This window comes from Salvelinus namaycush, chromosome 28 (assembly GCF_016432855.1).
Source record: "Salvelinus namaycush isolate Seneca chromosome 28, SaNama_1.0, whole genome shotgun sequence".
Classification (NCBI taxonomy): Eukaryota; Metazoa; Chordata; class Actinopteri; order Salmoniformes; family Salmonidae; genus Salvelinus; species Salvelinus namaycush.
Window position 1 is genome coordinate 21,735,911 of NC_052334.1, and position 12,274 is coordinate 21,748,184.

At 43.6% G+C, this 12,274-nt stretch overlaps 1 protein-coding gene across 5 annotated transcripts in view; it reads left to right on the top strand.

The window, feature by feature from the left end:
* Nucleotides 1–12,274, top strand: part of LOC120023081 (fermitin family homolog 2) — a 79,048-nt gene that overhangs the window by 42,877 nt on the left and 23,897 nt on the right. For 3 of the 5 annotated variants that reach the window (XM_038967038.1, XM_038967039.1, XM_038967041.1), the window contains exons 4-7: nucleotides 351–482; nucleotides 8,223–8,448; nucleotides 8,627–8,729; nucleotides 9,025–9,132. In XM_038967038.1, the coding sequence (XP_038822966.1) occupies nucleotides 351–482; nucleotides 8,223–8,448; nucleotides 8,627–8,729; nucleotides 9,025–9,132 (569 nt within the window). The remainder of the gene's footprint in view (nucleotides 1–350; nucleotides 483–8,222; nucleotides 8,449–8,626; nucleotides 8,730–9,024; nucleotides 9,133–12,274) is intronic. The other 2 variants (XM_038967040.1, XM_038967042.1) reach the window with 1 other exon arrangement.

Here is a 12,274-nt window from a genome sequence, read left to right on the forward strand (position 1 = left end):
TTGTATGTGGCTGGGTGCTTCTGCATATTGTGTGTGTGTGTGAGCAAATGGAGTGTGTTGGTGTCAGTGTGTGTAGGGCCCTTTGAGTGTGCATCGAGACATAATAATTCAAATACAGGGCTCAACTCAGTCTGTGTAGTCATGTTAGGTATTTAGCAGTCTTATGGCATGGGGATAAGCTGTTCAGGAGCCTGTAGGTGTCAGACTTGAAGCACCTGGACACTGTGTTTTGGGGATTTCTTGTAACTCGGTCTCTGTTTCTCTCACTCGGTGTCTCACTCTCTCGGTGTCTCACTCTCTCGGTGTCTCACTCTCTCGGTGTCTCACTCTCTCTGTGTCTCACTCTCTAGACATCCGTCATCCAGAGGAGGCATCTCTGCTGCGTAAGCCCCGCGACCCCAAGAAGAAGAAGAAAAAGCTGGAGGAGGCTGAGGAGGCGGCTCTGGAGCTGGAGGGGCCACTGCTCACCCCTGGATCAGGTAGTAAGTTTCACTAATTTACCTCAAACACACAATGCCTACCCTGAAACCCATCTCCAACAGCCTTCTACTCCATAGTGTCCTACTGGCTGGGCCTATGAATGCTAACCCAGTTAGCATATGCTGTCCAGCCTGTGGATACTGTCTAAATACTATCCCTGTTAGCGGTTAGCAGCTGGACTAATCTATGTCTTTAACACAGGCCTGGCTCTGGCTCTCACATGCTGCTCTGATGAAATACATTAATAATATAAGGGATGCTACTGTACCAGGGATCTTACCTTGATTGGAGGAAAATCCTTTCATTACACCACCATGAAGGTCTGTGTAAATCTGGAGAATTCTGGTTACACTTCCACTCCTGGAATGTCCACGATGGAATCATGTCTTCACAGTCCAATAACCGGTTGAATAGCAGCATCCTTTGTCTTTCTTGGAGCATCTAGCTATTTCTCTACCTATAACCACCCATAGGGTTTTAAAAACAGTCGACAACAAATTAGTGTTTTTTTGTTATTATCTGCCTAAATAAGACTGAGTTTGAGGAGTAAGGGTATGATTTGCAGACTCTGGGTTCCTTACTCCTTGGCAGGGAGGGAGTGAATAGTTGGGATTCCTTGCATAGTTGGTCAGCCTGCCATTTTAAACCCAAACCAGGCTGCAGAGCAATAGCTACACGCGGCCACTCCTCCTCCCGCCTGCTAGCCCTGTCAGTGAATTTGCTACAGTGATGTGAGGAAGGAGGAGGAACATGGGGCTGTGCTGTGGTATCTATGCAGTGTTAGCCAGTGTTGATAATGCTAAGGAAGTGTGAATGGGCCTCCATTGTCCCAGCCCTGCCCCTGTATCTACTTGGCCCACTATCCCAAACATACATACACAGCCTGTAGGCTCAAGGAGGGGTGAGAAAAGGGGACAGAAGGGGTGAGAGTGGCAGGAGAGGGGAAAAATGGGAGAGTGAGGGGGGAAAAATTGAAGGGGGGAGAAGGGACATGAAGCCAACAACCTCTGACTCTTGGCTCTCTCTCAATGCTTTATGTCAATTTTATGCTTCTTGGTTCCCATTGCCATTTGACTCCATGGGTGATCCTGTGAAATGGTCTGACTTTTTCTGAGTATTAGAATAAAAGCAGAGTTTCCCTAATTCCTTGAGTTACACCTTTTATTTATATTATACAGTTGAAGTCGGAAGTTTACATACACCTTAGCCAAATACATTTTAAACTCAGTTTTTCACAATTCCTGACATTTAATCCTAGTAAAAATGCCCTGTCTTAGGTCAGTTAGGATCACCACTTTATTTTAAGAATGTGAAATGTCAGAATAATAGAGAGAATGATTTATTTCAGCTTTTATTTCTTTCATCACATTCCCAGTGGGTCAGAAGTTTACATACACTCAATTAGTATTTGGTAGCATTGCCTTTAATTTGTTTAACTTGGGTCAAATGTTTTGGGTAGCCTTCCACAAGCTTCCCACAATAAGTTGGGTGAATTTTGGCCCATTCCTCCTGACAGAGCTGGTGTAACTGAGTCAGGTTTGTAGGCCTCCTTGCTCGCACACGCTTTTTCAGTTCTGCCTACAAATGTTCTATAGGATTGAGGTCAGGGCTTTGTGATGGCCACTCCAATAACTTTAATTTGTTGTCTTTAGGCCATTTGGCACAACTTTGGAAGTATGCTTGGGGTCATTGTCCATTTGGAAGACCCATTTGCGACCAAGCTTTAACTCCCTGACTGATGTCTTGATGTTGTTTCAATATATCCACATACCTTTCTACATACACTTAGGTTGGAGTCATTAAAGCTCATTTTTCAACCACTCCACAAATTTCTTGTTAACAAACTATAGTTTTGGCAAGTCGGTTAGGACATCTGCTTTGTGCATGCCAAAAGTCATTTTTCCAACAATTGTTTACAGACAGATTATTTCACTTATAATTCACTATCACAATTCCAGTGGGTCAGAAGTTTACATACGCTAAGTTGACTGTGACTTTAAATGGCTTGCAAAATTCCAGAAAATGATGTCATGGCTTTAGAAGCTTCTGATTGACATCATTTGAGTCAGTTGGAGGTGTACCTGTGGATGTATTTCAAGGCCTACCTTCCAACTCAGTGCCTCTTTGCTTGACATCATGGGAAAATCAAAAGAAATCAGCCAAGACCTCAGAAGAATAATTGTAGACCTCCACAAGTCTGGTTCATCCTTGGGAGCAATTTCCAAATGCCTGAAGGTACCACGTTCATCTGTACAAACAAACAATAGTACGCAAGTATAAACACCATGGGTTCACGCAGCTGTCATACTGCTCAGGAAGGAGACGTGTTCTGTCTCCTAGAGATGAACGTACTTTGGTGCGAAAAGTGCAAATCAATCCCAGAACAACAGCAAAGGACCTTGTGAAGATGCTGGAGGAAACGGATACAAAAGTATCTATATCCACAGTACAATTAGTCCTATATCGGCATAACCTGAAAGGCCACTCAGCAAGTAAGAAGCCACTTCTCCAAAACCGCCATAAAGCCAGACTACGGTTTGCAACTGCATATGGGGACAAAGATCGTACTTTTTAGAGAAATGTCCTCTGGTCTGATGAAACAAAAATAGAACTGTTTGGCCATAATGACCATCATTATGTTTGGAGGAAAAGGGTAAGGCTTGCAAGCCGAAGAACACCATCCCAACCGTGAAGCACGGATTTGGCAGCATCATGCTGTGGGGGTGATTTGCTGCAGGAGGGACTGGTGCACTTCACAAAATAGATGGCATCATGAGGAAGGGAAAATGATGTGGATATATTCAAACAACATCTCAAGACATCAGTCAGGAAGTTAAAGCTTGGTCGCAAATGGGTCTTCCAAATGGACAATAACCCCAAGCATACTTCCAAAGTTGTGGCAAAATGGCTTAAGGACAACAAAGTCAAAGTATTGGAGTGGCCATCACAAAGCCTTGACCTCAATCCTATAGAAAATTTGTGGGCAGAACTGAAAAAGCGTGTGCAAGCAAGGAGGCCTACAGACCTGACTCAGTTACACCAGCTCTGTCAGGAGGAATGGGCCAAAATTAATCCAACTTATTGTGGGAAGCTTGTGGAAGGCTATCCGATGCGTTTGACCCAAGTTAAACAATTTAAAGGCAATGCTACCAAATACTAATTGAGTGCATGTAAACTTCTGACCCACTGGGACTGTGATGAAAGAAATAAAAGCTGAAATAAATCATTCTCTCTACTATTAGTAGATGATGGTGGTGATCCTAACTGACCTAAGACAGGGAATTTTTACTAGGATTAAATGTCAAGAATTGTGAAAAACTGAGTTCAAATGTATTTGACTAAGGTGTATGTAATCTTTCGACTTCAACTGTATATACACTGCCGTTCAATATTTGGGGTCACTTAGAAATGTCCTTGTTTTTAAAAGAAAAGCATTTTTTTTGTCTATTTAAAATAACATCAAATTGATCAGAAATGCAATAATGTTGTAAATGACTATTGTAGCTGGAAACGGCCTTTTTAAACTTTATTTTTTTTATGGAATATCTACATAGGCGTACAGAGGTCCATTATCAGCAACCATCACTCCTGTGTTCCAATTACATTTACATTTTAGTCATTTAGCAGACACTCTTATCCAGAGCGACTTACAGTAGAGTGCATACATTTTATTACATTTTACATACTGAGACAAGGATACCCCTACCGGCCAAACCCTCCCTAACCCGGACGACGCTATGCCAATTGTGCGTCGCCCCACGGACCTCCCGGTTGCGGCCGGCTGCGACAGAGCCCGGGCGCGAACCCAGAGACTCTGGTGGCGCAGCTAGCACTGCGATGCAGTGCCCTAGACCACTGCGCCACCCGGGAGATTGGCACGTGGCAATGGCACGTTGTTAGCTAATTCAAGTTTATAATTTAAAAATGACAATTGATCTTTAGAAAAACCTTTTGCAATTGTGTTAGCACAGCTGAAAACTGTAGTTCTGATTTAAAGAAGCAATTAAACTGACCTTCTTTAGACTAGTTGAGTATGGAGCATCAGCATTTGTGGGTTCGATTACAGGCTCAAAATGGCCGGAAACAAAGCACTTTCTTCTAAAACTCGTTAGTCTATTCTTGTTCTGAGAAATGAAGGCTATTCCATGCGAGAAATTGCCAAGAAACTAAAGATCTCGTACAACGCTGTGTACTACTCCCTTCACAGAACAGTGCAAACTGTCTCTAACCAGAATAGAAAGAGGAGTGGCTAATGTGAACAGTGAAGGGTGACTCTGGGATGCTGGCCTTCTAGGCAGAGTTCCTCTGTCCAGTGTCTGTTCTTTTGCCCATCTTAATCTTTTCTTTTTCTTGGCCAGCCTGAGATATGGCTTTTTTCTTTGCAACTCTGCCTAGAAGGCCAGCATTCTGGAGTCGCATCTTCACTGTTGACGTTGAGACTGGTGTATTGCGGGTACTATTTAATGAAGCTGCCAGTTTCTCAAACTAGACACAAACTAGCAAGAGGACAAGTACATTAACTTGTCCTCTTGCTCAGTTGTGCACCGGGGCCTCCCACTCCTCTTTTCTATTTTGGTTAGAGCCAGTTTGCACTGTTCGGTGAAGGGAGTAGTACACAGTGTTGTATGAGATCTTCATTTTTTTGACAACACACTGTATTTCTGATAAATTTGATGTTATGTTAATTAATGGACAAAAAATTTGCTTTTCTTTCAAAAACAAGGACATTTCTATGTGACCGCATTCTTTTGAACAGGTGTGTGTGACTGGTATTGCCCCAAATTTTACCACACTGATATCCTATTGATCTATGTTAGTTGTTCGCCAGGGGTTTCTAAAATGAATTAGGCCAAGCCATAACTCTGTGCAAAGAGTCAAAATTGCTTTAGGATAAAAAAGACTTTCAGAAAAACGTGTGCACACACACCTCCCCCAGCTCAGATGGTAGGAGTGAGGCAATGTTTCATGTGCAGTGTTTCATGGCCGAGCTGCTGGAAGTTAGTTGCTGACTGTTGTGTTGCTTCCCCTCTGGGAAGGGCTGTGGCCGCCTGATGGGAATCACAAGGTCCAGGCCTACGATGCAATACACACACACACACACACACACACACACACACACACACACACACACACACACGGATGCACACGGATGCACACACAGCCTCTTCCTTAAACTTGATGCTATCTGTATGGTGCTCAGCCACTGCCTCTCCCTACAGTCCTGCCCATTCCACCCATACTGAGTGAGGCCCTCTGTTGCCTCTCTGACCTTGACCTGATAACTCCTTATCTCCTTCCCAACACAATCACTGGACCACAGAGGAAACCGGGTGAAGGGGCAATACTGCGGCCAAGATCAGTTGGCAAGATTTGACTTCAGAAGTTCACCCTAGACCAAGCAGGATGTATGGGGTTGATCCAGATCGTGTTTAGAACGAGTCAGTTCTGACTCTAAAACCACAACCCATCTCCACCCACATGTCTACAGTGTCACTGGAAAATCCCAGACCCCCCACCCACATTCCATTAACAGAAACATGAATGTTGTTACTATCCATATTACTAACAGTTGACTATGACACAGAACTAGGACTAAGACCATGCTTGCTCCTTCTCTGCCATGGGGTCTGCAACTTTGCTGTTCTGCTCAGATGATCAGCTCTACAATATTCTCATGTGAAGTTATGTCCAGGACTTTAATTTCAGGAGGTGTGTTATGTAGCACTGGGTCATTCTAACAAACACCCTGCCCTGCCTGGCTTTTCAATTTGACATTTGATAGGAACTGTCCATGGTTTGTCATACCACGTTCCTTTCTCCTCTGCTGAGGGAGCAAAGGGACCTCATCTAGGGCTGGTTAGATTGGCATACTGGCAGTGCCCTTCCCTGGTACACATTCTCATCCATGTTCTTTAAAAAAAACTGCTACTCTACTCCCTACTTTTTCTTCCTTTTTCCTCTTGTCTTTTTAATATCTCCTCTCGTTTTAATATCTCTTTAATCTGTCCTCTTGTTTTTGTTCCTTTTCCTCTGCTTTCCTTCCCTTCTTCCTCCTCCTTTCTCTTTTTCTCTTCCCACTCCAGCCTCTGAGATAATTTACATTGGGCCGGTCAAAGGTAAGGTTTCTCCTGGTCTTCTGTCTGCTTTCTCCCCTTCCTCGCGGCCTTCCGTTTCCCTTACCCCCCTCACCCCTCAGCTGGGGTGATGGTCTGGTCACCTGACAATGCTGTATCCATAGGAAGCCAGCTGCTGCCCTTGTAACCAGAGTCAGCTGATTTCCTCAGTCAGGTGACAAGATAGGCTTTGCCTCACTCCAACAGAACCGAGCTCACTAAAACCAGCTTTGCTCACTATGTGTTTGTTTTGCTAGAAATCTGTTCACGTTTTGCTCAGCAGGTACCAGGAAGAGTGAAATAAAATGATTATGTGGTTGGAAAAAGGGTGGTATGTCCACAACAATACATTCACCCAATTTCAAATGGACCTCCCCCATCCCAAATCCATACAGAAGCCATGTGTAGAAACAGACACTTCTATATGGTGACGACACCTCCTAGTTTACATCTAGGTGACAAAGCGCTGGGTGGTCTACCCCTCCAGACCCTAGCAGTCCCCAGTGAAAGGGGTTGAAGGATTAGGAAATGTTAACCTAGTTGGTGCCCTCCAGCCCATTTGCACGATCCCACTGAAAGTCAACCGCTGGGAGTAACCACTTTGTCCTGACAGTATATACTCTTACCAGCTTTCGCTAGATGTTTGGGATTCCTCCTGTGACCGTATGGGAGAGCAGCACTCTAGCTGACCTGCCTTGCCTCCCTCCCTGCATTTGAGTCGACCTTTATAGAGCCTTCCAGAAACCCTTGCTGTTCTCATTACTTTGACTGTATTAGACACACACACACAGGCCATTTCTTGTTGAGATTGTGGTTTGGCCTGCCTGCTTTTTCAGGCCAACGGGGCCTGGTCAGTGTGTGGGCTGTTACTACACCAAACATACTGGACAGGCTAGCCAACAGGACGTGTCATGGTTTCACATTGGTTATTTATGTCTTAGTTCAATTATCAATGGCTTAAATCTGAATAGAACTATGTTTTCATACACACAACTCTTTATACATGAGCACTTCTCTTTCAAGCCAAGGACCCCAATCTCTCCCTCCAAACGCACATCCACCGTTTTCCCCTAAATGGGACACAAACAAATCAGAGAGATGCTAGCTTTTACACTTTCGTGTAACACCCTCCACAGCCCCGCCCATATGTTGCTGGTTGTGCTGTATAGTTTGGTCTGTGCACCTCTCAGGTTGTGGACCATGTGATCATGATCGTGTGAACCATGTGCATGATAAAGCATTGGCAGGGCATCAAGAGCACCTGTCAGATCGGTGGTGCTACCAACCGCAGGCTGCAAGTGTGCTGTGGAACAATGTTCACTTTTTTTGGAAGGCACTTGTGTTTTGCGCTACACTCACACATTCAGTACCTTCTGTTGCAGGGGACTGTATTGTGACTGTGTTTTATCATATTCATTTTTTTCCAGTTTTGGAACTTGTGATGTGTGTCTGTCTTGGTGGATGTCACTTACACAATTGGGATCAATTTCAGAAGTGAATTGAAATTCCAATCTAAGAATTGAAAATAAATGTAATTGGAATTTTAATCATTCTCTCAAACTGAAATGGAATTGAGCCCAACATTCCTCAATCTAACCCAGAGTACAACATGTGTTGTCTGATTTGTAGGGAGCATCTACTCCAGTCCAGGCCTGTACAGTAAGACCATGACCCCCACCTATGACTCCAGAGACGGCAGCCCCCTGTCTCCCACCACCGCCTGGTTCGGAGACAGCCCCCTTTCTGAGGGCAATCCCAGCATCCTTGCTGTCAGCCAGCCAATATCCTCGCCCGATATCCTGGCTAAACTCTACAAGTCCCAGTCCCTCCTGGACAAGGCCAAGATCAACCAGGGGTGAGTCGCCCTAATAATAACCATCTAGCACCAGTCTTGTCTGCTGTAGTGCAACTGGCCCCTGTTTCACAACTTTGTTAACTTTGAGGTCATTCTGTTTGTGGAACCTTTTTTCAGAAGTGTGACAGTCACTGTTCTGTCAAATATGGTGTGTTTTATTTCTCGTGTGTGTGTGAAGGTGGCTGGACTCGTCCAGGTCTCTGATGGAGCAGGATGTCAAGGAGAACGAGGTGCTCCTCCTGCGGTTTAAATACCACAGCTTCTTCGACCTCAACCCCAAGGTACAGTATATGGACTTGTTTTTCCATCAGATGAGACTTTAGGGTTTCTCTTAACTTTTATTGCATTTCTCTGAATTGTGTAACAGCTTACACACCACAAACAAATAATGCACACACACTCCCCACCAGTCTACATCTGCAACTGGCAGATTTTGGGGGGGCGTAGAGTGGAGAAGAAGTACCCCTCTGGGCCGTCCTGTTTTCTCAGCTGGAATGTCTCTGACTGCTGTGTGTGGGTCTATGCTATGTACTTGTGAAGAGGCAGGCTTAGTGCTATGTGTTCTCCCCCCTGCAGTACGATGCCATCAGGGTGAACCAGCTCTATGAGCAGGCCAAGTGGGCCATCCTGCTTGAGGAAATAGAGTGCACTGAGGAGGAGATGATGATGTTCGCCGCCCTGCAGGTGAGAAGTGTGTGTGTGTGTGTGTGTGTGCGCGTCATGTTAATTGGCCTGGTTGAGGACTGCTTACTAAGCCCTCCAGTAGTTATCTTCTCTATTGGCTCACTGCCCGTTGAACAGAACACGGCAGAACAACTAATGAATTGAATGGGCGTGTTGCCCAGGGGTTAGACTTGGATGTGGTGGGTGTCTGGTCTGCTTCAGTACTCAAACTCAGAAACATGGTTCAGCAAGTCCACCACTTTTCAACTTCGTTTTCATTATCTCCGGCACAATACCAGTCTACATATGTGAAAAAGTTAAATAAAAAATAAAAAATTTGATTTTAAAACACTGAGATTCACAGTGACGTGGGGAGAGAAAATACCCTATCTCTGGCTAGAAACTCTTTGCAGGTTTTGAAAATCACACTTTTTCTTTCTTTTTTAATCCTACCCTGTGATATCACAGAGAAGCATTTTTTAGGACGTTTCTTATCTTTTTAGCACATACAGAACCGGTCAAAAGTTCGGACACACCTACTCATTCCAGGGTTTTTCATTATTTTCACTATTTTCTACGTTGTAGGATAATAGTGAAGACATCAAAACAATGAAATAACACATATGGAATCATGTAGTAACCAAAGAAGTGTTAAACAAATCAAAATATATTTGAGAGTCTTCGAAGTAGCCACCCTTTGCCTTGATGACAGCTCTTGGCATTCTCTCAACCAGCTTCATGAGGTAGTCACCTGGAATGCATTTCAATTAACAGGTGTGCCTTGTTAAAAGTACATTTGTGGAGTTTCTTTCCTTAATGCGTTTGAGCCAGTCAGTTGTGTTGTGGCAAGGTAGGGGTGGCATACAGAAGATAGCCCTATTTGGTAAAAGACCAAGTCCATATTATGGTAAGAACAGCTCAAATAAGCAAAGATAAACGACAGTCCATCATTACTTTAAGACATGAAGGTCAGTCAATGCGAAAAGTTACCTCCGCTGCAGAGGACAAGTTCATTAGAGTTACCAGCCTCAGAAATTGCAGCCCAAATAACAGACACATCTCAACACCAACTGTTCAGAGGAGACAGCGGGAATCAGGCCTTCATGGTCAAATTGCTGCAAAGAAACCACTACTAAAGGATACCAATAATAAGAAGAGACTTGCTTGGGACAAAAAAACATGAGCAATGTACATTAGACTGGTGGAAATCTGTCCTTTGTTTTGATGAGTCCAAATTTGAGGTTTTTGTTTCCACCTGCTGTGTCTTTGAGTAGGTGAATGAATGATCTCCGCTTGTGTGGTTCTCACCGAGGAGAGGGTGTTTTGCAGGTGACCCTGTCTGTGATTTATTTAGAATTCAAGGCACACTTAATCCGCATGGCTACCACAGCATTCTGCAGCAATACGCCATCCCATCTGGTTTGCTCTTAGTGGGACTATCATTTGTTTTTCAACATGACAATGACCCAACAAACCTCCAGGCTGTGTAAGGGCTATTTGACCAAGGAGAGTGATGGAGTGCTGCATCAGATGGTCTGGCCTCCACAATCCCCCGAACTCAAACCAATTGAGATGGTTTGGGATGAGTTGGATTGCAGAGTGAAAGAAAAGCAGCCAACAAGTGCTCAGCATATGTGGGAACTCCTTCAAGACTGTTGGAAAAGCATTCCAAGTGAAGCTGGTTGAGAGAATGACAAGTGTCCGAAGCTGTCTAGTCAAAGAGTGGCTACTTTGAAGAATATAAAAATATGTTTTGATTTGTTTAACTTTTTTTTTTGATTACAACATGATTCCATATGTGTTATTTCATAGTTTTGATGTCTTCACTATTATTCTACAATGTAGAAAATAGTAAAAATAAAGGAAAACCCTTGAATGAGTAGGTGTGTCCATCCTTTTGACTGGTATTGTATGTAGACACTTGTTTGGTGCTGGCAATAATGAATAGGAGGTTTTAAATGGCACAATTGTCCTTTTAACTGTATGCAATATTGTATGCTTGCATGGAACAACTGCAATGAAACCAAAATGATCCTGTCTGATGCCTGGGCCTTAGCCCCTTGCTATTTCTGACCCTTGTAAAGCCTGAGTGACAGGACCTGGGGGCACCAGCGTGTCCTCACCCCAATGGGTAATTATAGAGTAACCACAGCTACTAGTGCTGAGCGATTTAGTGCTTTTTGAGGTCCGTTCGGTTTCGGGTTCAGTTATTAAAAAATAAACACGGTTTTTGGGTTTTGATACATTTTATATGAAATGTACGATGCATCAAGTAGGTTGAATGCTGTAACACAGAATGAAACAATGAATAAAAGTCACATGATGGTAGTGACTGCCCATTACTGCTTATCTCTTATTGACCATTTATTTACATTATTTTTATAAAATATCTCAGTTGTGTATATTACATTAGTTTTATTATTTCATTCCAAGTAATCTCATCTCTATAGAGCTGCTGCCTACTGTATGCTGTCTGATAAAATCACTATTTTAGTAGTTATTCAATGTAAATAAGGCATACTTTTATGACTGCTGAACACCAGCTATCATTCACTTAGATCATGTATTTTCAGGTAGAGATACCTTGCGAGGCAACTGCTCTCTACCCTGCATTCTTCTCTTTTCTCAACCTCTCCGTGTCTGCCCCACGCTATCCTAACATAGCAGGCGTAAAAGAAATGCACAGACTGGACAAGTAGGTGCACAGTGGATTATGGTCATTGTCAGTGGCGATTTTAGCATGCAAATCTTGGTGGGGCAAAGCTGTCCCAACACCTTACCACTGCTACACCTGGCTATCAGCGGAGTCTTGTCTGGCAGCAAAACAGTTAATTCAGTCTCATTTACTGCCTTAAAAAAACACAGCTGATATGGCTGACTTGCTTAACCCTTGTGTTGTCTTAAGTGTAAAAATAACCCTCCACTATGTTTAACAGCAGAGAAAACCCCCTAAATTATATTTTTTTCAACTTGAAATTTGATGACTTTTCCTAGTGACCCCAACATTAGAAAAAGTGAAACATCGCCTTTGTTCATATTTCCATGAAAGCTGCACACCACCAGGGTAGAAAGATTGTCTTACATGCTGACCAGACCGGATACGTCGCGTGCGCGAGAGTCGCAAAATAAATTTAGAAATCCAACGAGCGTCTGCGACGCCAAG